General features: G+C 51.4%; 14 protein-coding genes across 14 annotated transcripts; 8 read left to right on the plus strand and 6 right to left on the minus strand.

Moving 5' to 3' along the window:
- Nucleotides 1-1,580: 1,580 nt before the first annotated feature.
- NECHADRAFT_81019 (carbohydrate esterase family 5) lies at nucleotides 1,581-2,334 on the plus strand (the record flags this gene model as incomplete). The annotated part of the gene is made up of 2 exons (XM_003042478.1): nucleotides 1,581-1,772; nucleotides 1,825-2,334. The coding sequence occupies 2 exons, from the start codon at nucleotides 1,581-1,583 to the stop codon at nucleotides 2,332-2,334; spliced, it is 702 nt and encodes a 233-aa protein (XP_003042524.1).
- A 136-nt stretch (nucleotides 2,335-2,470) lies between these two features.
- NECHADRAFT_94006 (uncharacterized protein) lies at nucleotides 2,471-4,052 on the minus strand (the record flags this gene model as incomplete). The annotated part of the gene is made up of 2 exons (XM_003042568.1): nucleotides 2,471-3,932; nucleotides 3,985-4,052. The coding sequence occupies 2 exons, from the start codon at nucleotides 4,050-4,052 to the stop codon at nucleotides 2,471-2,473; spliced, it is 1,530 nt and encodes a 509-aa protein (XP_003042614.1).
- A 1,009-nt stretch (nucleotides 4,053-5,061) lies between these two features.
- On the minus strand, nucleotides 5,062-7,252 carry NECHADRAFT_42274 (uncharacterized protein; the record flags this gene model as incomplete). The annotated part of the gene is made up of 3 exons (XM_003042569.1): nucleotides 5,062-5,169; nucleotides 5,225-6,058; nucleotides 6,131-7,252. The coding sequence occupies 3 exons, from the start codon at nucleotides 7,250-7,252 to the stop codon at nucleotides 5,062-5,064; spliced, it is 2,064 nt and encodes a 687-aa protein (XP_003042615.1).
- Nucleotides 7,253-7,950: 698 nt separating this feature from the next.
- On the plus strand, nucleotides 7,951-9,736 carry NECHADRAFT_81022 (uncharacterized protein; the record flags this gene model as incomplete). Its single annotated transcript, XM_003042479.1, has 3 exons — nucleotides 7,951-8,873; nucleotides 8,957-9,636; nucleotides 9,690-9,736. 3 exons carry the CDS (start codon nucleotides 7,951-7,953, stop codon nucleotides 9,734-9,736), a joined length of 1,650 nt encoding a protein of 549 aa, XP_003042525.1.
- A 353-nt stretch (nucleotides 9,737-10,089) lies between these two features.
- NECHADRAFT_41995 (uncharacterized protein) lies at nucleotides 10,090-11,214 on the plus strand (the record flags this gene model as incomplete). The annotated part of the gene is made up of 2 exons (XM_003042480.1): nucleotides 10,090-10,326; nucleotides 10,414-11,214. The coding sequence occupies 2 exons, from the start codon at nucleotides 10,090-10,092 to the stop codon at nucleotides 11,212-11,214; spliced, it is 1,038 nt and encodes a 345-aa protein (XP_003042526.1).
- A 227-nt stretch (nucleotides 11,215-11,441) lies between these two features.
- NECHADRAFT_42339 (uncharacterized protein) lies at nucleotides 11,442-13,492 on the plus strand (the record flags this gene model as incomplete). Its single annotated transcript, XM_003042481.1, has 2 exons — nucleotides 11,442-11,803; nucleotides 11,860-13,492. 2 exons carry the CDS (start codon nucleotides 11,442-11,444, stop codon nucleotides 13,490-13,492), a joined length of 1,995 nt encoding a protein of 664 aa, XP_003042527.1.
- A 343-nt stretch (nucleotides 13,493-13,835) lies between these two features.
- Nucleotides 13,836-15,714, minus strand: NECHADRAFT_81025 (uncharacterized protein; the record flags this gene model as incomplete). The annotated part of the gene is made up of 4 exons (XM_003042570.1): nucleotides 13,836-14,451; nucleotides 14,511-14,878; nucleotides 15,026-15,535; nucleotides 15,697-15,714. The coding sequence occupies 4 exons, from the start codon at nucleotides 15,712-15,714 to the stop codon at nucleotides 13,836-13,838; spliced, it is 1,512 nt and encodes a 503-aa protein (XP_003042616.1).
- Nucleotides 15,715-15,965: 251 nt separating this feature from the next.
- Nucleotides 15,966-17,444, minus strand: NECHADRAFT_42175 (uncharacterized protein; the record flags this gene model as incomplete). Its single annotated transcript, XM_003042571.1, has 2 exons — nucleotides 15,966-17,300; nucleotides 17,385-17,444. The coding sequence occupies 2 exons, from the start codon at nucleotides 17,442-17,444 to the stop codon at nucleotides 15,966-15,968; spliced, it is 1,395 nt and encodes a 464-aa protein (XP_003042617.1).
- A 365-nt stretch (nucleotides 17,445-17,809) lies between these two features.
- On the minus strand, nucleotides 17,810-18,562 carry NECHADRAFT_42326 (uncharacterized protein; the record flags this gene model as incomplete). The annotated part of the gene is made up of 2 exons (XM_003042572.1): nucleotides 17,810-18,189; nucleotides 18,238-18,562. The coding sequence occupies 2 exons, from the start codon at nucleotides 18,560-18,562 to the stop codon at nucleotides 17,810-17,812; spliced, it is 705 nt and encodes a 234-aa protein (XP_003042618.1).
- Nucleotides 18,563-18,938: 376 nt separating this feature from the next.
- Nucleotides 18,939-19,256, plus strand: NECHADRAFT_81027 (uncharacterized protein; the record flags this gene model as incomplete). The annotated part of the gene is made up of 1 exon (XM_003042482.1): nucleotides 18,939-19,256. One exon carries the CDS (start codon nucleotides 18,939-18,941, stop codon nucleotides 19,254-19,256), a length of 318 nt encoding a protein of 105 aa, XP_003042528.1.
- A 367-nt stretch (nucleotides 19,257-19,623) lies between these two features.
- NECHADRAFT_8158 (uncharacterized protein) lies at nucleotides 19,624-19,959 on the minus strand (the record flags this gene model as incomplete). The annotated part of the gene is made up of 1 exon (XM_003042573.1): nucleotides 19,624-19,959. A coding segment is annotated over one exon (336 nt), but the record flags the coding sequence as incomplete, so codon positions are not given.
- A 739-nt stretch (nucleotides 19,960-20,698) lies between these two features.
- Nucleotides 20,699-21,451, plus strand: NECHADRAFT_42278 (uncharacterized protein; the record flags this gene model as incomplete). The annotated part of the gene is made up of 1 exon (XM_003042483.1): nucleotides 20,699-21,451. One exon carries the CDS (start codon nucleotides 20,699-20,701, stop codon nucleotides 21,449-21,451), a length of 753 nt encoding a protein of 250 aa, XP_003042529.1.
- A 616-nt stretch (nucleotides 21,452-22,067) lies between these two features.
- Nucleotides 22,068-22,694, plus strand: NECHADRAFT_81029 (uncharacterized protein; the record flags this gene model as incomplete). Its single annotated transcript, XM_003042484.1, has 1 exon — nucleotides 22,068-22,694. One exon carries the CDS (start codon nucleotides 22,068-22,070, stop codon nucleotides 22,692-22,694), a length of 627 nt encoding a protein of 208 aa, XP_003042530.1.
- A 3,986-nt stretch (nucleotides 22,695-26,680) lies between these two features.
- On the plus strand, nucleotides 26,681-27,592 carry NECHADRAFT_42052 (uncharacterized protein; the record flags this gene model as incomplete). Its single annotated transcript, XM_003042485.1, has 1 exon — nucleotides 26,681-27,592. One exon carries the CDS (start codon nucleotides 26,681-26,683, stop codon nucleotides 27,590-27,592), a length of 912 nt encoding a protein of 303 aa, XP_003042531.1.
- Nucleotides 27,593-27,867: the final 275 nt, after the last annotated feature.

Here is a 27,867-nt window from a genome sequence, read left to right on the forward strand (position 1 = left end):
GGGCCTGCTGTCCTTACCCGTTTCGGATGAGAAGTCACGAGTACGTATAGATGTAGACATTCACACGGCCTCCTCTAATGTACAATTTGGTCATCACTACCACGGCCACCATCCGAGGCAAACTGGATTGGAGAGGGGCCATGTCATCGGTACAATGCTGAATTGGGCCTCGGCAAAGTCGTGTGGTGCGATAAGTAGTTTGCCTCGCCTTAGCATTTCCAAGGAGATCCCAGTCACGCCTTGAGAGTTTGGAGCAGTGAGAGGGCGTTCTCCAATGAGCTTGATGGCTGATGGCCAAGCGAAAAGCCAGTCCGTCTATATCAAACAACATGTCACGAGCACGAAATCTATACCCCTTCTGTCCGTCTCTCCCATCGGGGTGTTAGACAATGCAATGCCTCTTCCTTTATTCTTTCTTGTTGCTTCCTGTATCATATTGCTCACCTTGTTTGGGTCTTCTCTTGATAAGCGTAAACCTTTCCATTCAAAGGTATGTGTACTTCTTTCAGAGCTTTTTTTTTTCATCTCGACAAATAGTTACGGGATACAAAGGGAAAGGGGGAGACACTCCAACTGATAGTTATTAAAGTCATGGTAGTGTCAGGTGTTCGCTTAAGTGGAAGGGGAGCTGTGTGGAGGCACAAGAAGCTGAAACCGAGGTCAAAATGACCCGTCTGAATAGTTTTTGTCACTGAGATGAGATGGGAACGGTATGAAATCTTGGGCCTTATTCTGACACCATCGCCTCCTTCCTGGTACGCCTTGCATCAAAAGAGAGGGTTCTACCCCCTAAAAGCACAGCTCGAATGAAATTCCCATTTGAGTAGATCCAACGATGCTCCGTGTTTCTCTAGGTTAGGTAGGCAGGTTGACCCACCCATGATGAGCGGCAGGGTCAGGTAGGTCGGTAAATATCCGAGCCGCTGATTTGCGGATGAACGAGTCCAAGCTTGGCATGATCTGTTGATCTCAAAACCCTCCAATCACCGTAAAGAGGCACTCGTAAAAGCTCCTGATGCCTCTCCACCATCAGGTAGGTGGTGTCTATGCGCGCTCTGACACTCTTCGCAAGGTGTAACAGAATAGGCAAAGCGGCCTTCCCGAGGTTTCATCTCTAAAACCAAACTCACGCTTGTCAAAGTGACAGCTGAACAGCCGATATTCGCTGATTGGGCTCTTTCATGTTTGCGGGGAACGTTTCATCCTACCGGTTTAGCGATCGGCACGGGTTGCAACTAGAAGCGGAAGAGCTTGCGGGGAGGGGCACGGGGTGGTTTCCTGAAGCGACTAGGTTGCCTGAAACTATCACGACTCATAGCTGCGAGCGCATGGTCCAGTATCAAGAGTTTTGACGTCCTTTGATGAAAACTGCCCCTCTCTTGACGCTAGAAACCGAGGAAATGGATCGCGAGCCGAGGCTCGATTTCAGAGCTTGGACGATGATAGTTTCATCTGTTCAAGCTTAAATATCGTTGTTCCAGACCACTGGGAACGGAACCAGACAACCACACATACCTTCACTTCATCAACATTCACTTCAACTCTTCGCCTCTTCCTTTTCACTCTTTATCATCTTCACCATGAAATTCTTCGCTCTCACCACACTTCTCGCCGCCACGGCTTCGGCTCTGCCTACTTCTAACCCTGCTCAGGAGCTTGAGGCGCGCCAGCTTGGTAGAACAACTCGCGACGATCTGATCAACGGCAATAGCGCTTCCTGCGCCGATGTCATCTTCATTTATGCCCGAGGTTCAACAGAGACGGGCAACTTGGTTCGTAGAATTTGTTCTCATGACAACATCACTTTTCTTACACATCCATTAGGGAACTCTCGGTCCTAGCATTGCCTCCAACCTTGAGTCCGCCTTCGGCAAGGACGGTGTCTGGATTCAGGGCGTTGGCGGTGCCTACCGAGCCACTCTTGGAGACAATGCTCTCCCTCGCGGAACCTCTAGCGCCGCAATCAGGGAGATGCTTGGTCTCTTCCAGCAGGCCAACACCAAGTGCCCTGACGCGACTTTGATCGCCGGTGGCTACAGCCAGGGTGCTGCACTTGCAGCCGCCTCCATCGAGGACCTCGACTCGGCCATTCGTGACAAGATCGCCGGAACTGTTCTGTTCGGCTACACCAAGAACCTACAGAACCGTGGCCGAATCCCCAACTACCCTGCCGACAGGACCAAGGTCTTCTGCAATACAGGGGATCTCGTTTGTACTGGTAGCTTGATCGTTGCTGCACCTCACTTGGCTTATGGTCCTGATGCTCGTGGCCCTGCCCCTGAGTTCCTCATCGAGAAGGTTCGGGCTGTCCGTGGTTCTGCTCGAGGAGGATGAGAATTTTAGCAGGCGGGCCTGTTAATTATTGCGAGGTTTCAAGTTTTTCTTTTGTGGAATAGCCATGATAGATTGGTTCAACACTCAATCTACTACAATGCCCATGTTTCAAATTAAAGAAGCAATGAATGGTGATCTACATATCGCTTTGCCCAAGAAATCCCAACCAGGCTTCCATACCCTGAGCCAGTTGAGCACAAATTTCGTTGCCCTCGTCTGAGTCTTGCCAGGAAAGGCTGATACATAAATCCTGGCCTTTGACAGACAGGGCGCTTACCTGCACGAATGGTCCCGCCAGGTGTGCGCTCAAGGCGAAGTTCGCCTGATTTATAGACCACCTCTCATTCCCATCATGCACATCTGTCCCTGACTCGCCTTCTCCATCAATAACACCGAGATTGGTTACAATCCAGGATAGCTCGCGATCCCTCTTTGCTTGATCTCCGTGATACTCCTGCCAATCATGCACTAGCTTCATCAAGCCAACAATGTTGTTTTTCAGGCCGGCGTTCAACCTTTCCTCGATATCCCCACGGGAGATCCTTGATGCGGACCATATCTCCCTCTCAAGATCACGCACAGGTTGGTTTTCCCAGTTGTTGGCCCGGGCTGTGGCTCGAATATCCGCAACTAGGTCGGAGTCAAACGTATGGTGGATAGTCGACACGCAGTTCTGCACCTTCCGTTGGGTATCAGCTGCATTGCCTTTTTCGGGGTACATGAATCTCCGCTGGTCCATTGCAGTAGAGGCGGTGAAAGCGCGGGCCTTCTTTTCAGGGACGTAGCAAGCTAAACATGCTAGAATGATGCCGTGAAGAAGACCAGTTAGAGTGGTACCATGCTGACGACAGGCACCAAGAATGCGACAAAGAGCTGCATTTTGGATGCTAAAAGAAGTTGTCTGGGAAGCATATGACCCGAGTTGAAGAGGAGCCCACGTGGCCTTTGCCGACTTGGAGGAGAGTAACGATGGACCGAAGGTATGCCATACTTGTGAAAAAGCAAACCCGAGAGTTATGGGGTGTTTGGCCAACTTCTCCTGAGGAAGAGGGAGATCTTGCGCGGTCAAGGCAGCCGGGATTGCGCTCGAGTCCGGAAGAAAGGAACCCCAGTTGGTGGGTCGATCAAGACTTTCCAAGAGTGAGAGATGGAAAATCTTGCCGCTCATTCCATCGCAGTTTGCGTGGTTCCAGACGAACATGGCGTCAACGAAGCCGTCTGTTTCAGTGCGCATGAGAAGAAGCCTCCAACCGGGTTTAGTCTCCAAGTGTTCGAATTTGGCATCAAGCTGATAGAGAAGATTCGCGTTGTACTGCTCGTCGTAGCGCTTTGAGTCAGCGAGAATATGCCAATGGATGTGATCGGCCAGATCGATTGTCGGAAGCGAGACCCAATATGGCCTTCTCGTGCTCTCGCCAACAAGTCCAACTTGCAGCATAGGAAACTGGAGTATAGTCTGTGCCACGGCATTTTCAAACTTCCGCACTACTTCTTTTTGCATGTCGAAACTCGCCAATGGTGGAGGGAGGAGATAGCGGCAAGTGACAGTAGTACCGCAGTAGTGTCGGACATTGTGAAGGGCGGATTGATACAGTTCACTAAGACTTGTTAACACATCTCATACAAATACGCAGGGGAGTAAGATATTACAGGCAGCCAAGCCGGCGTAGGCGAGTCTTTGCTACGGGCAATTCAGCATTGGAATCTGATCCAGTCATAATGAAATAGATGTAGTGAGGTTGTTTATGTTTACTGGTAAGGTATGCGATAAAACAACTAAGACAGTGACTTATGACAGTGACTTATATACGGTTCTTTGCCCCTGATTATTATGATATGGCTGCGGAGTTTTTGGCTAATCCCCGTCTCTGGAAGAGGGTTTTGAGGCTCAAGTCCGGTCCCTGGGTTTGCTTGTACGCGCATGAACCGCGTGGCTGCGTCGTTCTTTGACCCTGGCAATACGAGAATCCAAACTCTAATCCAACACAAAGACACCAACCCTCTAAAGAGATGGTTGTTGCCTTGAGATCTCACTAGTGGCATGGTTTCACCCAATTACGGCCAGGGATGACCTTAACACTGGCGCGTCATCGTGTGCTCGGCCCTCCACGGACACCCGCGCGGGCGTCCGCGGGCTCCGTGATTAACTTACTGATTGACAGTACTCTTCAATCCACAGAGACAGGAAAACTGTCAAGTTCTCTGATGTCCATCTTGTGGGACCCCTCAATCGCGCTCTTCTGTAACGACAACGTCACTTACGGCTGCCCACAACCTGACGAGGCTTTAGGGGGCTCTTTCTATAGTTCAAGACACTGTCATCCAACCTATCATGATCAAAATGAGTCAGTCATTATCCGATTGGCCTAGGCAGTGGAAAATATGAACATCGGTGTTGATTGGATGCAGAACGTTGTAAGGACAGGATCAAAGGCTGGGTTCGGTGCTTAGTAACAGGCAGAGGTCAACAAAACTCTCGGCCTAAAACAAAGTGAGAGTAACAAGTTCTATGCAGCTTTCCTATGGAGAAAGGACTACAAATGGAAAACTAGGGTAGGAGGCTCATTATGTATTGTTGTGACTGTTCTGATTGCAATACGCCTAAACCATCGGAAATGCATCAAGAGATGCCAACGAGTCGGGGTCAGTTGTCGTCATTCTTGTATCATACCTTTCCGCATGGCCACCCAGTGCCTCGAAATGAGCCCGCGTTGGGTTTACATCTGCTTAATAAACCCTAGCTGAGGCCCTCGCGGCAGCCAGATCCTCTGGTTTGTTTGTCTCCACGCCCATATATTTGTCGGTCTGACCAATTTTCTCCCAGGGAGCAAAAGCCTATCATATAAGTTAGCAATAGTACACTTCTTATTAGACTTAAAACGAATCTCACATTCTTAACACTATGCAGTGGCCCAGCAAGCTCAGGGAAATGCCTGCAAAGCACATCTTTCATGGTGTTGTTCTGCACCCAGCTGATACCTTCATGGGTGTAAATCTCTGGGCACCAACCATCGCCAGCAAGGAACCGGTCAGACTTGATACGGCGACTGGCCATCAGAATGAACACACGGAAGGCGGTGTCACTGAAACCAAAACCTTCGGGCAGAGGCTCGCTGAGAGTGCCAACAAGGAGGTCCACGGCCTCAATGTCACCGTTGTAGACCTCGTCCAGTTCAGCAGCCAGCTTCTCATCGTCACCAGTGAGCTCGATAAAGGTGCGGGCGGGGGGCATGTGAAACAAACGACGGAAGGCATTGTACCGAGGGACACCGCGTTCACGGTCTCGAAGGATGTCGATAGCCCCCAGATCTAAGTGACGGCCCTCGGGAAAGTCATCGTCCTTCGGGATCTTCAAATCCCGGAGGAAGTTGGGCATGTTGTGGGCACGTATCGCACCTGGGTAGTTAACGCCGAAGGAGTAAAAAACGTCCGCAAAGTCCAGTCCTAAGCGTCCGTTATCTCCCTCCTCGTCTTGAGCCTTTTCCTCTAGAGGTTTGCGGGCGGACTCGAAAGCAACTTCCTTGATTGAGAGAGTACCCTCGTGCTGGCCGTCCTTGACGTTGAAGAAGGCGATGTTGTCAGGAATGAGAGGGTGGAGACGGTAGACAGACACAAACTCCTCGGTAAGAGAATATGGGACATTATCGTGGTTCACATCCGAGCCTGGAATGCCAGAAAGAACCTCGGACTTGTTTCCAAAAGGCCTTCCAAAGACGTGCCAGAGCTAGTATAACCCAGTTAGTTTCTCATATACTGAATACGACGTATTTAAACAACAAAGAGTTATCAGACTCACCTTTTCGCCAAGAAGCCCCCACCAGTTTGCATCCATGGCGATCTGTAAGGTGGGATGTTGCAGGATACCAGGCGTCCACTCGACAGTATGGATCTTGGCCATAAGCGCACAGTTGACTAGTCTGGCAGTGTCGAAGATCCGATCGCTCGACCATGTAGGATTTGAAAGGTGAAGTTGCTTAGCGATGGCGTTATGTTCGAGGGCGAAGAGGGTGTGCAAGAGTTCAAGCCCAAGCCACCAATTCTGACGAAACCCTGTGAGGGGGATCCCGTCATCCCCACGGGGCAAGAACTGCTCTCCGTCGCCAACCGTAACTGCGAGCTGGCCGGGATGAGTCTTATGACACTTGGCCCGCAGTTCTTTCGTTTTGTCCTCGGTAGATCCATAGATCTGGGAGGCATCCCACCAGTGTGTGTTCTCGTTGTCGTATGCTGGTGTTTCAACATCCTGCTCAGAGAGATCATCCTCGGCTTTTTTAGTGCGTGGAACGTCCATCTTCTTGTCAGACCATCCATCATCTGGGTTCAAGGGAATGTCAATGTGAGTCTCTTTGCTCGTGTCAAACTTGTGCTGCGCCCAATCATGCACCTGAAACTGGATCCAAGCAGCAGCGAGCAAGTTCACAATGACCGCAGGCTTGAACTCGCCATCGGGCCGCGCAAGGATTCTCTTAGAGATGACTCTCGGATTCGGTGTGAGAAGCTCCTCCTCGCTGGGTGGTTTGGTTTGATCTCTCGGCACATTGCGACCGAACCTCATTCCAACGCATCCCATCTTGGGTGCACCAAGATCATTGAAATAGCCATTCGAATTTCGCGAAGAGATGAACTTGGAGTCCTTCATTGGGCATGATGCGACCGTACCCTGAGACCCAGCGTCAGTATAAGTGTCGTACAAGTTCTTCTTGCGAAGCTCATAGCGCAAAGCGAGGAGGTTGAAGATGCCGATCCAGGCAGGGAGTTTATGCCAGTGGACGAAATTGTTGACGATCTTCCAGAAACCAATAAAAAGAGATTTAAAGACGGGCCCAAGAAAAGACAGCATTCCGAGGAAGAAGGCACTCAATATGGCAAAAAAAGACTTCGAGGCGGCAAGGCCCCCTTCGATAATTTTAGAAGTCATCGTCTTTATGTAAAAGATTTGGCAAGGCTGTCAATGCCTGTCAGAGAAGTAGCTGAGCGAGGGCCATGCGAGTCCTTTTATACATTTTTGAGGCCATGCTTCTTATCACTTAGCACACAAGGCTTCAGTTAAAAAGCCATTTGCACATGCATCCGAGCCATATGCTGAAGATTAGTATAGTATTGCCCTTTACTTGATAGGCTTTCGGATGGCCATCTGGCCTCCTCGAGTGTATTCCGTCCTAGACATGGCTGAGTCTAGGAACGGCCCAGACCAGCCCTACCATTCACATTCACCCGTGTCCATACCAAGCCACAGACCATCAGCCAGCCACAGCTTTTCAGCTCGCTAGCCTGCTAGCCATCCTCTACCAGACTCATCTTGTGAGAGGATACATCATAGAAATGCATAAAGAGCTTATGCATCCAACATGGTTGTGCTATGTACACCCCAAGGCTCTAGCACACAATCTCAAGTGTGGGAGAGGATCTTGGAGCCACCCCTCATTGCTTATCCTTGGCGTTTATCCGGATGGTAAGCATGCGAACAATGTGGTCGATGCGGCCGACATGCGGCCGCACTTCGACATACTCGGCCGCACCTTTTAAGTGCCCACCCGCACCTCCGCCCGCCCATGGTCATTGACCTTTCGACTATCGATATTGTCTCCTTGCACATTGTCTCACCCCGCGCATGCCATGTCCGGTCTAGAGCAGCCACAACAAGCTTGTCAGTTTTGCCGTAAACAGAAGCGGAGATGTGACAAGAGGTTTCCGCAATGCGGTACATGTCGCCGAAGCGGCAGGGAGTGCGACTACTCGTCTGTTACTGAGAAGAACGACGAGCTCAACTGGCTACGGACACGCGTCGCTTCCCTTGAATCGGCCCTTCGGAACGGCTCTTCTGTTACGACCACACGCAACTCGGCCAGTAGCCTATCCGCGACGAGTTTAGGCAACTTGCGGCCAGTCTCGTCACCTGTGGAGGAAGAAGATCTGGACATGGGGATCGCCACTTGGTCTCCCCGCGCACCGCCCATGACCCACCACCTTGGAGCTTCTCTGCCGTGCTCAGCTTTCTTTCTCGACAATCCCGTGTTTCGGCAGAGAGGCAATTTTCTGACTCCTCCATTCGTGTCCATACCGCAGAAACTTCTCGATGAACTGGGTTCAGCCGCAGAAATTGAGGAAATTGCTCATGTATACTTCGACAGCATCCACCTTTGGTTGCCCATTGTGTCAAAGCGCAGGCTTGGGCGTGAGACTAGGGCGCCTGGAATGCAGCCAGAGCCAGGGATCAGCATACTCCTTGCAGCCATGAAGTTGCTCTCACAAGTTCCCGGACCTGAACATGACCCTGCTGGTACTCCTTTGTACAGATATGTCAAGGATTATTGCATGACTTTGGAAAGCCGTGGTTTCTTATCCATTAGTGTGCTGCAGACATCTATTCTCATCGCTGTATATGAGATGGGTCACGGCATGTACCCAGCTGCTTACATGTCAATTGGGCGGTGCGGGAGACTGGGCCAAGTCATGGGCTTACATGACAAGACGCATGCTTCGCCATCGAGCCGTCCACCAACAACGTGGGGAGAAATGGAAGAGGTGAGACGAACGTGGTGTGCAGTCTTGGTACTCGAAAGGTGAATGAATTCTCATATGACGTTACCTTCTCTTGAAAACTCTCACTGAACCCTTCAAGGCATATCAATATCGGGTTCGAGTGCCGACCGCTCTCTGCTGGTGGATTCTCCGAGGACGAGATTTTACCCTGTGACACCGAAAGCTGGAACAAGGGAGACCCGGCGCCCAGTTTGCCCCTTTTCGTTGAATCTGTGACCAAACTAGCAACGGACCACTTCGCACGAACCTGCCAGGTCGCTCATCTGTTGGGACGTATTATCGATCACAGAGATGACTGCACCTTGATGGGGCCGCTTCGGTTCACAACCGCGATGCAACTGCTACGAACCCTGAATAGCTTACTGGAACTTCTCAAAGAGGAGCGAGAAGCCGAACAGGCTGGCTCCCTCAATGTTGCTTATGCTATGGCTTTCAGTGCCAAGACAGTTCTTCTCAACATGTATGCGTGTACGGAGACGAACAGGCGCTTGAACAGCGCCGAAGAAACCGAGATGCAGGCACTGGCCCTTGGCGAGTTTCATGCCATGGTGGACGAAGTAGTTCAATTCGCACAAGGGTTGCAACTGTCACAGCCGACCAGACTTGCCACGCTAAGCCCGCTCATATGTGATTGCCTTTATCAAGGAGCATCTACAGCAGCGTGGTACCTGAATGAAAGTGGCAGCGACCAAATGGCTCGGTCGCTAGATATCCTGAACGGATGCCTCCGTACAATCCAGAGCAGGTGGCGAGTTGCCCGTGAGTAATGGCGGTAGCGGTGATCATTTCTTGATATCTAACCTTGCTTCTAGATGATTACTTGATCCTAGTCGAAAGTCAGCGAAACCCAGAGACGTGAGCTGGCCAAACTCGTTTCCTCTATATCAGGTCAGCTGCACGTGCGGCCGAAGCAGCACAACGCGGCCGCATTGCGATTCATGCGGCCGAGGGTGCATGACGGGAGGCGGAGTATTTACAACCACAAGAGACAATAATGAAGTGGCACCGGGGATGAAAGAGGACGAATCGTTGAATAGGGTTATGCCTCAGTGCCTAGCCGGCTCCTCCTTGAAGGATATAAAGAGCCCTAGGCTTCGCTCACATTTTGACTCTCAACTCAACTACACTTCGCATCGTACCTTCAGATCTCACCAGAAACACCCGCATACCACAACACTTTTCTTCATCATTAGTGCCACTAATTTAGACAAGATGGCTTCCTCTGGAAAACTCATCCTCGTTACCGGTGCTAACGGCTTCATTGCTACCCATACCATCACGACCCTACTGCGACAGGGCTACGCCGTACGAGGAGTTGTCCGCTCTCAAACCTCAGCCGACGCGGTGCTCAAGACCTTTTCTGAGTACTCGAACAAGCTCTCCGTTGTTGTGGTTCCTGATATGACTATCTCGGGTGCTTTTGGCGAGGCCGTTCAGGGTGTCGATGGTGTACGTGAGATCCAATACCCAACATTCATCGATGTCTCAACTCGTTTCTTGAGATGTGGAAGCCACTAACAAGTTCTATAACCCCAGGTTCTGCACATGGCTAGTCCTTTCTCGCTAAACATCAAAGACAATGAAACCGAGATGCTCGTTCCAGCTATCAAGGGAACTGAGGGCCTCTTGGAATCTGTTGCCACGCATGGTGTGAACGTCAAACGAGTTGTCCTTACATCTTCCTTTGCCGCCATGGTCGACTTGACCAAAGGGTCCTGGCCTGGCCATGTGTACAACGAGCATGACTGGAACGACGTCACCTATGACTATGCCAAAGCTGCCGACGGTGCTACTGCTTACGTCGCATCCAAGGCCCTGGCAGAGAAGGCCGCTTGGAACTTCATGAAGGAGCGAAATCCAGGCTTTGACCTCACCGTTTTGTGCCCCCCGATGGTCTTTGGCCCTCCCACACATGCCGTGTCCTTCTCTGCACTGAACGTCACTGCCTGGGATATGAACCGCTTCATCTCTGGCGAACTTGAAGATGTTCCTGACACGACCTTCTGGGGCTTTGTTGATGTCCGTGACCTTGCTCAGGCGCATGTTCGGGCATTGGAGATCCCCGAGGCGGGTAATGAGAGATTCTTCATTGTTGGTGGGCGGTACAGCTATCAGCAAACGGCTGATGTGCTGCGTTCTTCTCCCCGTATTCCCGAGACCGACAAGAGAAAGGCTCCCATTGGGCAGCCAGGACAAAACTACCCTGGTCCGAATATTTATGAGGTCGACAACTCCAAGTCAAAGCACATCTTGGGTATCGAGTACCGCCCATTCGAGGAGTGCGTCGTCGATTCCGCCGTCAAGCTGATTGAGTTGAGAGAAACGGCCTCGGCCTAGAGGACAATCAAAGACTGATGTAAAACCCTTAAGTTGGCTATTGCACCCGAGTTCTTTGCAGTTGGAAGTAGTGTTTGGGTTGTGTTAGGTAGATGGCCACAGGGCTGCAGGCCTCGGCCACGTCAGCTTAGACGGTCAGGGTGGGTTCTAATTGGACACAAGAATGACCCCTCTTACGACTCCAAGAGTTGAGTCATTTGTTTCAACAAACATTGACGATATGAATCATGGCTCGGTGTGGTTTTTGCCGCCTGCTCACTCTCGAAAAGCTACGAGGGCGCCTAGCCTTTCATCCCAACCTCGCATCTCTCCAGAAGAGTGCCGACAATGGTTGCGACTTCTGTTTCCTTTGCTGGGAAGGCTTCAAATTCGAATGGAGTGCGTCGGAAATTGACTCTGCACTCAAAGATGAAGCCCCAGAAGGAGTTAAAGACTTTGACCCAAGCATCTGGATATACGGTCATTTTCAAGACTTTTCTGCAAATCTCTCCCAGCCACAGATAAAGGTGGCATGTGGAGAGATATCTGCCATCACTGGAGGTCAAGAGAGGAACGATGTTCTGAACTGGGTGACACTTGCCGTTTATGCGTCAGTATACATGTTCTGTTCGCTGTTCTTCTGTGTTTCAAGCTGACCAACTAAAGCGAAAAGGGGAACCCTCGTGTCTTGGGCCGGCTCTGTACAGCAGATCATGACCCTCATCTTTACGTTGATATGATCCACACATGGCTCAGTCGATGCGAGAGGCTACACAAATCGTGCCACTTAGATGGCACACTAGAGATGCCTACCAGACTCATCAATGTCGGCAATCCCGAAAAGGGCCAGGCTCCGCGACTTGTGATTACGGCACCGACGGCACAAGAGAAATACCTTGCTCTCTCATACTGCTGGGGACCTGCAACGGATACTTTCACACTAAACGGCTCAACCATGGAAGAAATGCTCATGGGTATCGACGAATCTCGCGTCGTGGCAGCACATCGCGACACATTTGCTCTGGCTCGTACACTCGGGATCCAGTTTGTGTGGATCGATGCACTGTGCATAATTCAGGGCAATATCCAAGACTGGGAACACGAGTCTAAGCTCATGGCAAAAGTATATGGCAACGCATTCCTCACGGTTATCGCCGCGAGGTCTTCAGATGCCCGCAACCCTTTCCTTATCACCCATCTTCAACAGCGGGCACCTCCTTGCCAAATACCAATAGATGATTCTAGTTCGGAAAGCGTCTTTATAGGTGTGAAAAGGTCGCGTGACCTTGGTCCAACTGAGACCCGGGGTTGGTGCTTTCAGGAAAAGCTACTTGGTCGTCGTACCATCATCTTTGCACCAGAGCAACTCGTTTTCTCGTGCCGCAGTCGCAGTTACTATGAGGACGGTCATGTTGGGGACGATAGCAGCACCACATCTCTCCAAGCTGTTCTCTACGGGGTAGATGCGGATCTCTCAGTAAGGAGGGAGAAGCTTCTCAAGCAGTGGGACTGGGTCATTTTCACTTACACTAAGCGGCACCTATCAAATCCCCACGACATCTTTGCCGCTATTGCCTCGATCGCTTTGCCTATTTCGGAGGTCTTGGGGTCTCGATATTTGGCTGGCCTGTGGGAGTGTGATCTTGTCCGTGGTTTATTATGGAGGCCCGGTCATCTGATGGGATCGCGTTTTGGTCCAGGGACAAGACCCCTACCAACAAGATTCGCCCCTGCACCGGTGGTCCGGGCACCTTCGTGGTCCTGGGCTGCTATCCAAGGCTCCGTCTTGTACGCGAGCCGTGATGCATTCAAACGCAAGTTGGTCAAGTATAAGAGCCAAGGCTTCATCAAAGTCAGACCGAAGTTGCGAGACCCTGATCGATGGTCACCAGACATCCGTTGCAGCCCTAACACACTTCATATGCCACACTGCGAGCTCCAATTTTGGGGGCGCATGGCAAAAGCCATTGTTCTAGAAACATCTGACTCTGAATACCTCAAGAGCCTCAGCAAGCGGTACTGGTACGTGCCCACAATGACTTGGCACGGGTCGCTGCTTGGGCGTAAGGATGCAGAGCAAGACACTATTAACACGGACTTATCGCTCTTTGTTGCTTTAGGAGCCTTTGACTTTCCTGCTGAGAAGGTTCAAGAAATGTGGTGCTTACAGCTCACGGCTGAAGAAGGGTTGATGCTCCGCGAAACAAAGGACGGCAAGTTTGCACGTTTGGGATGGTTTATTTTGGATAACAAGACGTGGTTTGACAATATCAGAGAAGTTGAAGTAAGTCTAGTATAGCTGTCGCCCTCTTTCATAGGAAGCATCCCTGAGGACATTGTTCATCATGGTCTTGGCTGTCGCTCCATTTCAAACACACTACCGGGAGCTAAACGTAGTGAAGACCCCATTCTTAACAGAAAGCTTTTCCGAATCTTTAGTATCTCTCATCTTAAAGAGTCGTCTTATATCGAGGAAGAAGTCTTTCACATTGGCGACGATCCCTTTGGGGGGCTCACGACCATGAATCAAGCAATCCATATCCTTATCCGCAGCCAGAGTCGCCTCCTTTAAGAGTGGCTGAGCCTCTTCGCTCTGGGACACTTGCGCCACGGCATGCCATGCGGTTTGGATGAAGCTCTAGCTAGTTGCTTCCAGGAATATTACGGTAATAATGAGAAAGAGAAGCAAGTTGCCACCGATGATGATCAGCACTGCTATCAGCCCCCATCGTTTCTCTGGTGCCCGAACACGGTCGAATTCGGGTAATGGTTGTGTTATCAGTCGCCAGTGCAAACGCAGAAATGTGACCATAGTATGTGAGTCTATAGAGGGGCGTGTTGAATGCTTGTATTGCAAGCGCCGGAGAGTCGATAATGTTAAAGACGTCAGTAAAGAGCTGAGAGACAAGAGAATCGGCAATCTGAAATAGGATGAGATCTGGACTGCACAACGGGCAAAGTTCTAGATCCTTGCCTCCTGGAAGGGTCAAGAACTTCTGTAGCCAGTCTCCCGTTAAATTGTTGATGTAGGGGGGTATGAGAGCCTTCCCCTGTATCGCTGCAAGAGATGCGTTCATGTCGTGTTCCGAAATGGTGAGTATCGCTCGCTCGGTATTGTTTCGCTCTCCTTTGCGACCGGCAGCACCAAGCTGGTTCCGAACCTCAGATGTGTCGTATTGATTGGTGTTCGCATCGTATCGAAAGACCGGTTCAGTATGGTCGGAAGTAGTGGATGCCGTGATATTGAGGTGCTCGATGCTTTCAAGAACCAAGTCAAGAGTCTATTTTCACGATGAGAACCTCAACGATAAACTCACTCGGAAGCTCCACGGTTGCTATAACACAGTGTCATCTGCAACTGGTAGTCTGTTTCTGTCTTCCCGTCCGCGGCTGTAGCCCGACTCCATTGCCGCAGCCAGGGACCAGACCCAGCTGAATTCAGGCGATCCCACGTAGAATTAGATGTCCACCGTTCCGGAGAGACAGATTCCGACTCGTGCATTGACCCGGTATCGATCAACAGCCAGGCATTTCCACGGATCAAATCCGAGTCTTCAAAAAAGGGAGCATTGGTCAATCGCGGAGTGAGGGCAACACCGCCTGTGACGCTGCTGAGGATCCATTTCTGCTGCCCAGGGAAGTAATCCGGGGCATCGAGGATTGGGCATCTGAAGCCGGTGGAATACTGCCATCTTTCACCTTCCAACTTCCCAGACCGGTCGTGTTGTGGCATGCTCGACAGGTCGGCCGTGATATTTCCGCAGATATGATAGTTTTATGAAGCGTCGGGTTCATAGCAGAATCGCGAACTGAACTCGGGTTTGATGCATACGACACGGGTGTCGATAACTCGAGCCATACCTTTGAAGGACTTGAGGATTTCCCTCTCAGATTGAAGGGGTATTGGGAGGAGGGCTATGACGGTCGGTCCCGTATCGTCGATGTCCTCCCCGGACTTGCCAGGTTTCCAATACTCCGCAAATATCTCGGACGATGAAGGTTTGTTGACCCAGTAGTCGTAAGCAGACCCTATGAGAGGCAAGGGTGTAGAAACTGATGTTTTAAGGGACTCGTAGGTAAACCTAAAGCTCACACTTTGGTCGAACGAGCCGGCCCGTGACTCTCGGAGATCTGTGACAACAAGGGTAGAGGTGAACTTAGCCGCCACCACAAAGAGAAGTAGGACAGCTATTGTAGCTCGTATCCAGGTTTTGAATATTGTACCAGACAAAATGTGTTTCCAGAAAGACTTCGGTCCGTCATTTGTGAAGCGTGCAATAGACACTTCCACAACGGCGAATTTCGGTATGCCGTGGCGCTCTGCAGAAATAGCCCCGTGCTTCTGCATAAACGCGTCAAGTCGATCCTAACGAGGGCCGATGGCGATGACTTTGCTGCCCTCAAGGATGAACTTGTCTGCGAGGGCGGCGCCTATGCCGTAGGTGGCGCCGAGGAGGAGGGCGTGCTTATATGGGGAGGATATTCTGAGGCAAGTTTACTGACCGGGTTATTCTTGATCATAATGAGTAGACGATGGAGTTGGTGATTTTATAGAATTCCGAGTATGGTTAAGCTCTGTCCTTGATGGGCTAGCCTTCCGACTCGATGCTGCGAGCGACGGTAGAAGGCGATGCGTTTGAAGCCGATGAAGCGCTTGAAGCCGAGAACACCACAACGGACTTGAGAAACCCCCCGAGTGCCGAAACTGCCCATGCCAGCTATGTGCTGAACCTAGTCTCAGGAAACGGGCAGGGGATGATAATTATGGACATCTATGCAGCCATCGCATAACACCCCGTCATCGCCCACACAGTCCAGTAGTCAACATCCATCCTCCCCCGTATTATACCCGCAATATCCCTCGCCACCCTCATTCCCCCCCTCTCAGCTATGTACTCCATGCACGCGCATGTCCACTCCCGCAGATGCTCATCCGCCAACAGCTGGGCCGCGAGGTACAGACACGACAGCAGTGACCTGCACTGAAGCTTCTCCATCGGGGAGAATGGCCCTGCGTTCTCGGGCCTCGACCCAGGGAGCATGAACTGGGGCACCGCGTGGCATATTTTCCGCGCGGTGCTATTGATCGTCTTGGAGGCGGCGGCTTCGGAACTTGGGTCGTGGTCCTTGATTATCTTGGTCATTTCTAGACGCATTGCCCTGAGAGTATTCCATAGCTGCGTCACAAAGTGATTTGGGTAGGCGTCGTGATAGCCATCTAGGAGGAGTGGCTTGTGCCTGATGGTGGTAAAGCAAGGGACGGGTTTCCAATCCTCTGGTAGTTTCTGCTCTAGGCTAACGAGCCTGCGGTCGAGCCCCTTTGCCCTTTCAGCTGCCTCGGCTGTGTGATTCAACCACCTGCCGTTGTGTATGTCGGCCCTCAGATTCACAATGTCTAGCAGAATATTCATAAATTCCCACTTCGTATCGAGGACATGGCCATCGAGCCTTCTTCGCAACAGCAGCACACTATCAGGGACGGGGGCCTTGACAGCGCCGCAGCTAATGGTCAACGTCGTCACCACATTCCTCGCCAGCTCGCAGGCAATCGGGCTGGAGAGATCGAAATTCCCCCGCGCCTCGATGAGGGACATTGCCCCCTGGATATGGCTTATCCAAGAACGAGGTTGCTGCGTGTCCTGCCCGCAGATCTTCTCGTATAGGTCCAGCAGCAGCACCGACTGTAGCGTCTGGTCGCTTCTCAGGGCCCTCGGGTGGCGCAGAGCTTGACCCAGGTTCTGTAAGGCTGTCACGTACCTCTTGCTTGCCAAACTCATCGCTTCCTGACTCTCGAACTGGACTCCCGCAAACGCTAGACTGACTGCGTCGACGCTGCATGCTAGGTGTCCTGTGGCTGGGGCGTTTATGTAGAGAGGCACAAGAGATGTGCAGCTACGTGAGATGCCGGTGACGTACAGGGCAAAGAAGGTGTCTCGACATCGTGTATCCATGTCCAGGTTCAGTACGGGCACGCCTACACGGGCTAGCACCTTGTGCCTGGCTACGTCGGTCTGGTCGCGAAAGACTAGGTCCTGAGGGTTGCGGTATCCATGGCACTCTAGCCCGGCTCTCTGGCACTGACCACAGGTCCCAGCCTTCAAGTCACACTATCTCTCCATCAGCAACTTAAGATGATGGACGATTCGCCCACTACTAGCTGTTTGGAATGTGGGACAGGGATGGTGTCATACCCGGAGCTTCCTCTTCCGACAGGGAAGACAATCCTTTGATGGCCGGCCTCTGTTGACCATGACGCTTGATCTGGGCTCCTGCTTGGCCTCTCCTTGAGAGCGAATGAGTTGTATCGGGATAACTAAAACCGGCCGGTTGGGGGGAGACCACCTTTTATCAGAAGGGGTAAGCCATCCGGAGTTTGGGTCAAGCCATTCCTATCAGAGGAAAGCACCATGCCTTTGAGGCTTGGGCATTCTGGGCACGAACCAAGAGAACCTACGTCACTCCAGTAACTCAAGGTTGACCGCTTCCAGCAGACTCCGGATGGCTAGCCCGTTTTGTCTAGTGCAGAGGAGGCACTAATGCAGGGATGCATTTACAAGGTTCGGTAGAAAACCAAAATGAGCGTGTACTACCCTAATCTATTTCATAGCATCCATGCTCACGCCTCTCTCCTCTGGATCTCTTCCACCAAACTCCCCCCAATCACGCCCGCGCTCGGAGGATTCTGCCCCGTGACCAGATTTCCACTAACAACCACCCTGATGCCAAACGGCTGGTCCGCCTTCTCGTAGTTCCCCCCGTGCTTCTTCAACTCGTCCTCAAGTAAGAACGGCATCGCATCAGTAAACTGGTAGGCATCCTCCTCGGCGTTGGAGAAGCCCGTGATAGCGTGTCCCTGCACCATATACGTCCCGTCTGAGAGCTTGACGTTGACCAGCGCGGCGGGGCCGTGGCATACAGCCGAGACGATCTTTCCGGCCTCGTAGAATTCCCGGATAAGCTCCTGGGATATGCTATCCACAGCGAGGTCGAACATGGCTGTTGTGGTGTTAGAGATGTGTCTGGCAACAAGAAGAGGATACTGACGGCCGTGACCGCCGACAAAGAAGATGCCTGCAAATTCGGAGCTCCTGCCTAGGAAGCTCTCTAGCTTCGTGGTGTTCTTCCAGAGCGGTTCATTATCTCTCAAGAATGCCTGGCAAGCGGCGTCATCTTTGGTTTCTTCAACCGAGTACGGATCAATTGGAGCTTCACCACCCTTTGGAGAGGCTATAACGACGTCGACGTGGGGTACGAGCATGTTGTACGGGTGGACGAGCTCAGGGAGGTACCAGCCCGTCTTCATGTTATCCCGTGTGGGAAGGATATCCTGGGACGTAAGGATAATGAGAAGCTTCGGCTTAGGAGACATGATGGGAATGGTAACTGGATTAAACGTGTAGGATCTTCAATGGTTGCTTTTGAGACATTCTGGTGACGGCCTGCTTAAATAGACTCTCGACCGTTGGTTTTGGCGCTTAATCCCTTGGTTTATTTTAAGCTGCCTTGCTTCCACTAGCTAAACTTACTTACGGCATGCATGATATCAGTCGTGAGTTCGGGCCGACTGGAGAAAGGACATAAAGTCCGTTAATACCGGTCTGGGGCAGGCGGCGTGCGCGAGACTTGATTATAAACTGATGTCGCTTCAGCTATTATATATTACCACTGGGATAGTCACCGCAGGCATCTGTCTCACAACGCTCATTCAAACATTTTAAGAAAACTACCACGTCCCTCTATCCACTATGGCCGCCACCGTTACAGTCGTCTTCCCCAACGTCCCCGACGCCAAATACAATATCGACTACTACCTAACCAAGCATATGCCCTTAATCAAAGAGCGCTGGGCTAAATACGGCATCATAAGCTGGTCAGCCACAAAGTTTATCGACGGATTAGACGGGTCGCCTTCTCTCTACGCCTTTGGATCTGTCGTCACCTGGGACAATGTAGAGCAGGTTAAGACGGCATTTGCTGGACCGGAGGTGGGGGAGATTATGGCAGATGTTTCAGACTTTAGCAACAAGGATGCCATCTTCTTGATCGGGGAGGTTCTGCGCTGAGGGGATAGGATACAGCCTGGATGTGAGGGTATACGGTTGCCAACGACGCAGGGGACCCCGAAGCACGATTAACGTCGGGATATCTTCGAACCAAGGACCACTAGCCTAAAAGAGGACTCCCTCAAATCAAGTCTATCACGCAAATTCTCGCCCAACCCAAGACCAGAACCTCCCCGATGCCTCCTGGCTTGTCGCCTTGTCAATAATCCCAATCAAGACATTCACACCATCCTACGCCGAAACAGGGGCCTTTGCCAGCCCCAAGCTCCTTGCCGCATGGTTTCCAAGCTAGAAAGTTAGCACAAGCACAGGTCGATGAAAACTAGGAGTATGCATGCATCCGTCTACAACTTAGGGTTAGGGTAAAACCAGGATTAACAGAAAAAGAAATCAACCACCGATTTTCAAAATGTATCCTCCTCGTGATGAAATTCAACGCCGCCTTGGACGACCCATAAGCCGTGTTCTCAACCTGTAGCGTGTCCATCCCGACGATGCTCCCCCGCGCCAGACGACACGGCCACAAACTTGGCGCGGGCGAGGCCGAGAGCAGAGACGAAGTCGCCTGAAAGAGGAGCAGGGGACCGAAAGCGTTGATCGTGCAATGGTGCGTCATTTCATGGACAGGCGTAATGGCCGGGTTGCCAAAGTGATTTGAGATGCCGGCGTTGGCGATGACGAGGTCAAGTTTCATTGTGCCATGCTAGGATCTCAAGATATCTATTGCTACGTTGTAGTCGGCCTCGGAGGGACTATCGAACTTGGTCAGGATGGCCTTGCTGTCTTGGCCGAGGGGTGGGGGGGAATGACATGCAGGACTTTGGAGCTAGGGGTCTCGCACGGCGGCGATGATGGTATGATTAGGTCTGGAGATGTATGATGTTAAAAGGGCCTTTCCAATGCCTTGGAGATATGAGCGGTAGATTGGCTGGAAGAACGTGGGAATACCTCGGCTTGACCTTGTGATGAGGACATTCATGGTTGATTGCATCTCGGGCGTAAATGGTTGAACGCACGAACCGTTGGTCTCAGTGAGCAGGATGGCTAAGGGAACGTGGATCTTGCGATAACTCGGTATTCGGAGAACTGACGTTTCCGAGCACAGGGAGAATGTCGATGCTCGGGGCGCGCGGTCCGATATATGCTGTCAATGCCAATCAAGTCTAATCAGGTTAGCCTTCCGGAGCAACAAACTCTGGAGTTGTGATTTACATCCCATCGTCAATCGACAATGTGAGGATTTGTCAGCTCGCGTTGCTTCAATGTGAGCGACTACCTGCAGGTCAATGGCCGGGTTGAATTTTCCTATAATTTGGAGGTCGCGGCTGTTGTTATTTGCATTCACTGCATTCACCTCAATTGTCTGAACACCCTTGCTATTGTCCCTTGGCCCCTTCCCACTTTTGCCCATAACATAGTAAAGTTCCCCAACACCCTGCGTGATGGCAAAAGAGCTCCGCGACAATGTATCCCGCGTCAAACGCATCAACTGGTTTGGCACAACCGTCTTTGTCGGACTCCGTGCCGCAGACGCCTTTCTCCAGTACGCACTCCTCCGTCGTGGGTGGGCCTCGGACCTAGTTCGTGTAGTCGGCGGCACCTCCCTTGCCGCCAATCTCATCGTCGATGGATCGATGCATCTACGACCTTACTACAACCTCATCGCAGCTATGGCATTCGGCAGCAGCCTGAAGCAGATCACCCACATCTTTCTTGTCCTCGAGCAAGAAATGTCCCCCTCGTCAGCAGTCACAGTGGCCCTATTCAACACGGTCCTCAACTCTCTCAACACCGTCTTTTCCGTCTGGGCCGTCACGTCCCAGACCCCAGACTCGGGGAACCTGGCCTCGCCGCTGCTGCTATCTGCCGTTGGATTCTACCTAATTGGCATCCTAATGGAGGCCGTCTCGGAGATCCAGCGGACGGCCTTTAAGAGGGACCCTGCTAACAAGGGGAAGCCATACGCCGGTGGTCTGTTCTCGCTTGCGAGACATGTCAACTACGGGGGCTACACCATCTGGAGATCAGCGTACGCGTTGGCTTCTGGGGGATGGGCGTGGGGCATTGCAGTTTTTGCCTTTTTCTTCTACGATTTTGCTGCACGGGGCGTCCCGGTGCTTGACGCGTATCTTTCTGACAGGGTAAGTTGTGCGAGTCTTGCTCTTCTTAGCCACGCTGATATAGTCTTAGTATAAAGAAGAGTGGAAAGCAATTAAGGCTCGTGTCCCTTATCGTCTGATCCCAGGCATTTACTAGGGACCTTAGGGAGAGTTTAAATATAATAGCTTTACTATTTATAGAACAATCGGGAAGTTCCTAAGAGTTATGGCCGTGACCTCGTGTTGCCCTGTCATGAGGATGTGTTCAGTCAGGACTTTGCCGATTCGCCCACTTGCCTTCGAAAAAGTCAACGCTGAATAATATGAATGGGAAATAGGGCGAGCAGTACGTGCACAGCCGGCTGTGCAAATAAGACCACGTGATCGGCGCACAGCCGGCTGTGCAAATAAGATCTGATATGTAAGCCCGCCAAAGTGTGTAAGTGAGAGATATCTTCTTCATACAATGAAGCAGCCGTGATGCATGCAATTGAACATCGTGAGTGATTCAGTAGGAGTATAGCTATTCAATGAATCATATGTCATCCATTGTCGTTGGTCATGCGTAGCGGATAAGGCCCCCCGAGGCCGTGAAGCATACCAAAGTGACAACGACGATGTAAGTGAATCGACTCAACGTATGAGATATATAAGGCCAGGACTTCTTTGTTGAAAGATGCTCTCTATTCTCATATACAACACCATATTCAAGATGTTCAATCGTCGTCAGAGCCAGCGTCAGAACCCCCCTGATATCCCGATCTTCGTTGACAGCACTGTAACCCCAGCGACGAGGGCACCTAGCAATCAATGGGTACTGGCCCCCATTCCGAACAACCAGCAAATCCAGGCACCACAGCGTTTTGGCCCTGATGATTTGCCCCCCTTCGCGGTCCAGCAGTGGTATGCGCAGCATACCTTGCCCACAGATGAGAGATCGGCCACAGTCTATTTCGATATGAATCCCGGGGCCAGGGATAGAGCCCATCTCACTGGCTACCCTCCTCGAGGTGAGCCGGTTGCTGTTCATACGATGCCGTGGGGATGGTTGGTTACGGGAAATTGGCACGTTGCATGGCTCGACCATGCCCTTAATACACAGTATCACCGCCCTCACCCTGATATAACCCCACGGTGGACTCGCGGCACGCTTGAGGGCTTGGATCTAGAGCTTCGCGGCCCCCCTCGGTACACAGTCAACGGGACCCTATGGCCAACGCCTGCCACGGGGATGACAAGGTATGTGCCCACTATCCGGGAGGCAGAGCGGACAGGGCTCTATATCCGGAGTATTGACCAGAGTGGCTATGTGACGTGGGCTTGGCAGGGCACACAGTAGATAGTTCAAAAGCCTGCCTTATGGCATTGTTACTATATTGAATATGCGTGATAACCAAGTCTACTTTATGCTACGTATACACTTAATGATTACTCTGTTAAATTGAGCCATTGAGCCACTGTAAGTATACTCGGAGATTGGTAATTTCTTTGTCCTTCTATTGATATATATAAATCATATACTACATTGCTCCTTCAAATGTTAATGGGGGGGGTTCCTAGTCTGATAGAATCCCTCCTGTACTTCAAGATCTTCCTCAGCGGCATTCCATATTCCCTGCATACCTCGCCGCCCTGAGAAAGGCTGTTGTGCCATCTCTTTCGCTACGTTACGCTCAACACGCTCACTCTCAGCCTTATCCCAGTCAAGATAACTCATCTGCTCCTCCTTAGTCCAATCTCTAATACTTCTTCCCGCCTTGCAGTGTCTCCCCATCTGCTTATAGTCAAGGCACCACTCATATTCCGCTTTGCTGTAGCGCATTGGCAGCCCCATAGCCTTCCTATATGATTGGTTGGTCCTTGGGACTCCCCGGGGCAACATATCATACCAGGCCGCCCGTGAGTCCGTATATCGTTGATAAATAGCACGGGGATCACCAGCTCGTAGCACCGGGGCTTCCGCAACAGCTGGTGGCACCACTGCCGGGGGGGATATAACCCGGATCGTTGTATGTGTGGTTGTATGTGTGGTTGTAATAGTCTCAGAGACAACAGAGGCTCCTGATGGGGACCCAGGCGATAATGAGCGGGTGACAGAGCGAGAGGATATATGTGTCACTGTATGCATTGTCGTGGAAGGTTGAGTTGGGGCTGGCAATAGGTCGTCGTAGCGCAAGAGGCATGCTTTGGAGCCCATCCTATGACCCTTGATATGGCACTTCGAGCACGTTGGCGGTGCCTTTTGACGTACTGCATTCTCGATAGCTTCAAAGGCGGAAGGCTCACGCTGTGTGCTTGACGGTGGCAGTGTAGATTTAGCTGCTAGATGATCAAACTGCTTATGAGGTTCAATAAGCAGCAGGGGGGTCCCTGAGCGTTGGAGGCGCCAGTGTGAGTGGAAATGCTGTAGCTGAAGGGGCTGCTCTGATGCCAATAGACGTTGAAGTGCATGAGCACATGGAAGACCAAGACTTGTGCTGAATACATGTGTGCATACAGGAAGCTCCTTCAGTAGTCGTTGCCGCTGATATTCAACCTTCCATAGGGCTTCACGTGAGATCCACCCACGAATATTGCCATATAATGCCTTGGATAAAGCAACGGGTATGTTGGTCTGCTGTATGGCCTGGCATGCCTCGAGCTCGGCAACCTGGTTGACTATGACGAGCTTGATGATCCTCCAGGCCTCGAATAGATCAGCTCGAGAGTTCTTCAGGTGGCCCTTAACGAGTTGATGGATACCCTCAGCCCGGGATGTGACAGATTGGTCGAAGTGGAGGTGTTGATGAACCCAGGCCTTGATAAACCTCTCCTTATAGAGGTCCAGCCAGGTCTGCTGGATATAGCCCACCTCTCTGAGATACTCAGGAAGGTATTTCTTCTTGAACTTCTCTAGCCTCTCGTTAAAGATATCCTCACTCGTTGAGGCGACGATATTATGCCATGAGTCATAAAACTCCTTCCACTCTTTATCACCCTCGGGCTTATCTTTATCTCGAGTAAAGGCAGGCATACAATAAGTCAAGACGGCCTTATTGATATGCCATAGGCATAGCAGCGAGGGTGACAGCGGGAAGCAAGATGGCGAGGAAAGAGCATTCATACATGCCAGACAGCGATCTGTGAGTATCACGGTTGGAAGGGATATACCGTGAAGATCATACAGATACCGCAGATGAGTAAGAGCCCAGATGAAGTCATCTTCTTCCTCGCCGCTGAGGAAGACAAAGGCAATGCAGAAGGACCGTTGACAGGCATCAACGCCAACAATGTCAAGTAGGGGCATCTTATACTTATTGGTCTTGTACGTACAGTCCAAGATAAGCACTTCAGGATATGATTTGAGGTACCCCAGTGACTTTGGGTGCGCAAAGAAGACTGCCGTAACTCGGCCGTCATCGTCAAGGCGAATCTTGCTCCAGAAGCCCTCGCTTTCCAGCTGTTCAGCGAGAGCATGTATATTGCTTTGTCCTCTAGCGAGGTCTCGCTTGCCCCGTGCAATGCAGTTATAGATATCCTGCTGTGTGGCAGCTGTATCTGATGCCACGCTTAGATAGGATCTAATCTCCCTCGGGGCAACATTGGCTCTGGCGAGCCGCTGGACTGTGGATTCGTCTTGGCGTGATAACTGACGATGTACGGGATGTGCCACTGCATTGGAGCTTGGCTCGTGGTTGTGCTCGGCGAATTTGGCGTCAGGACGATGCTTCAATGTCCATATAGTCCCACATAGGCTTTCCTTCGCTGTGATAGAGAAGAGGCATCCTGTCCGGCGACTCGAGGACTTCCGCTGCCGTACCTTCGAGGAATCAGAAGGGGCACGCCCTGTGCCACGGTCACAGCTATAGATGACTCCAATCCTCCCACTAGGAGTCTTCCAGGAGCTCTTTACGCCGAATGCATAGCCTCGTAGTGCTGCCCAGGCGTTGATGGCGGTGACCAGTTGCTCCCGCGAGGTATACTCATTTTCCGGGGGGAGCACATCGTCAGGCCAGAGCCGAGAAGCTTCAATTGGGTCCATTGTATAGTAATAAAGGCACGAGAAGTCGAATTGGGACCAGAGAATATATCAATCAGTCATTTGGAGGCTTCAATTGGCGGTGTGTGATGGTCTTGCAATAAGGCCACGTTGCTTCTTACATATCAGATCTTATTTGCACAGCCGGCTGTGCGCCGATCACGTGGTCTTATTTGCACAGCCGGCTGTGCACGTACTGCTCGCCGGGAAATAGGGGCACCGACACCAACAACGGCTACCTTCCGGATTTAGTTGACGAACCCGCTGGGCTGATCCTTGGCGTATTGGTTTTTCATGGTTGAAAGTGGTGAGGTCAAAGAAATTCAAAGAAAACAATCAGTAGCGGGCGACTCTGGCTGAGACTATGGGGAGCGAGGTGAAACTTGGTGATGTCACAAACGATGTCCTTGTAGGATTGGAGAGACGCATGATACATATGGCTCCTGACTCCACACAGAGTCCCTCTAAACTACCATCCCAGCCCCACCGACTTTGGCCCATTCACAGACGAGGCGCAAACTTAAATGCTCTGAAAAACTCGACGAAGTAACGTCGGGGAGCCGCCGCGAAGTCTAGATTATCATTTCCAGCCTGATGACTCGCGCGCCATCCGGACATAACGAGATTGAGTGAAGACTGGCGGACTTAGCGTGCTAACCCCGCTGGGGATAGTTGATGCCACCAGAAACCCAATCTAGTCTAAGCTTTCCTGTCACCGGATCGGTTTCCTTTTTCGATACAAGGCCCCTACTATTTTAAATGCCTCTCAAACATAAAGGACCCGGACATACAATAGTAACGGCCAGATTGGTTAGCACACTGCATTATTGCCTATTAAGGGTTATGCTAAGTCTATCTTACGACAGCGTTTAGTAATAGTATATAGGATATTTAACCGTATTTTATATATATATATGTACAACGAAAATACATGTAATAATATTTATAATATTCCTAATATAATAGTTTATAGGTCCTTTTACATAATTATAGAGCTATAAAAAATCTTTATAACCTAATAGTCCCAGTATACCAGGGCTATGTTCCAACCGTCGGCGTCATATTGCAGGGGCTGAAAGGGCGAAGATACGTGCCTACTGAATTTTCAGGCAAACCGGCCGCCCACCTGTTTGTGTCGTTTCCTTCCCTCCTTCTCCTTCCTTCGAGAGGCCGGCCGTAAATTTTATTTAAACCCACCGCTTCCTACGTCCACAGTCGCTCCCCACCAATCTCCATCTGCAATCTTCACCCAAAGCTCACACGCTCTGACTTGGTTCATTTTGATGCGCATCGGAAGTCCTGATATTATGGCCAACAACGTCACCTTTCAGAACCGAGGTGTGCGAATCGCCGCGCTTCTTCATCTCCCGGATGACTTCCAGGAAGATCGGAAATACCCTGCACTCGTGGGTGTTCATCCCGCGGGCGGCGTCAAAGAGCAGACCATCGGCCTTTATGCGCAGCAGCTCGCCACGCATGGTTTTGTGGTCCTCGTCTATGACTCCTCCTATCAAGGCGCGAGCGGAGGAGAGCCACGTCTCCTGGAGGATCCGACGACGAGGGTGGAAGACGCCCGTTGCGCGGCGGATTTTCTGACCACCCAGTCCTTCGTTGATACCGAACGCATGGGTGTCTTCGGTGTGTGTGCCGGTGGCGGGTATGCACTCGCCGTGGCCCAGACCGAACGCCGGTTCAAGGCCGTCGCCGGCGTCAGCGCGACACCGATGGGCGAAGCGGCCAGAGGGTTCTTTGGAAACCCTATCCCTCCTGCCGAGCAGATCAAGTCGCTCGAGGCAGCTGCGGCGCAGAGAACGGCGGAGGCAAATGGCGCGGCCCCGATCTACATTCCTTTCGTTCCCGAAAGGCTGGAGGACATCGACGACAAGACGCCCACCATGCTTCGAGAGGGCTATGACTATTACAGGGCGCCGCGCGGCCAGCACCCCAATTCCAAGGGTCGCTTCCTGATGACCAGTATGGACAAGATGCTGGCCTTTTCGACCTTTCCCCTGATTCCGACCCTTTTGACACAACGCCTGCTTCTGATTGCTGGCAGCGAGGCGGATACGAAGATCTACAGCGACGAAGCCTATGCTCTGTCTAAGGGACCGAAGGAATTGTTCATCGTTGAAGGCGCGACGCACATCGCGCTCTACGACAAGCCTGAATATGTGGGACAGGCCATCGAGAAGCTCGCCTCGTTCTTCGGCCAACTCTGAACAACGGCTCCAGGACGAGTCAGACCCATTCGGTCACGACCGCTCGTCTCGCTGCTTCCGGCATGGCGCTGTCCAAGAGGATTTGGTTCTGGATAGTATTGATCGTTTCTGCGACACGGAAAATGGCCTGGTAAACTAGTAAGATCTTGCGAATTTGTATCTCAAGACCAACAACAATTGAAACGATTCACCCGAGAGTCCCCTCTAACCCCAGGTCGATACAATTAGAATTTGTAGGCCATCTTTGGACCTTGAGAGAGGCAAAGACTAGAGCA

Source organism: Fusarium vanettenii (assembly GCF_000151355.1).
Source record: "Fusarium vanettenii 77-13-4 chromosome 6 genomic scaffold NECHAsca_33_chr6_1_0, whole genome shotgun sequence".
Taxonomy (NCBI): domain Eukaryota; kingdom Fungi; phylum Ascomycota; class Sordariomycetes; order Hypocreales; family Nectriaceae; genus Fusarium; species Fusarium vanettenii.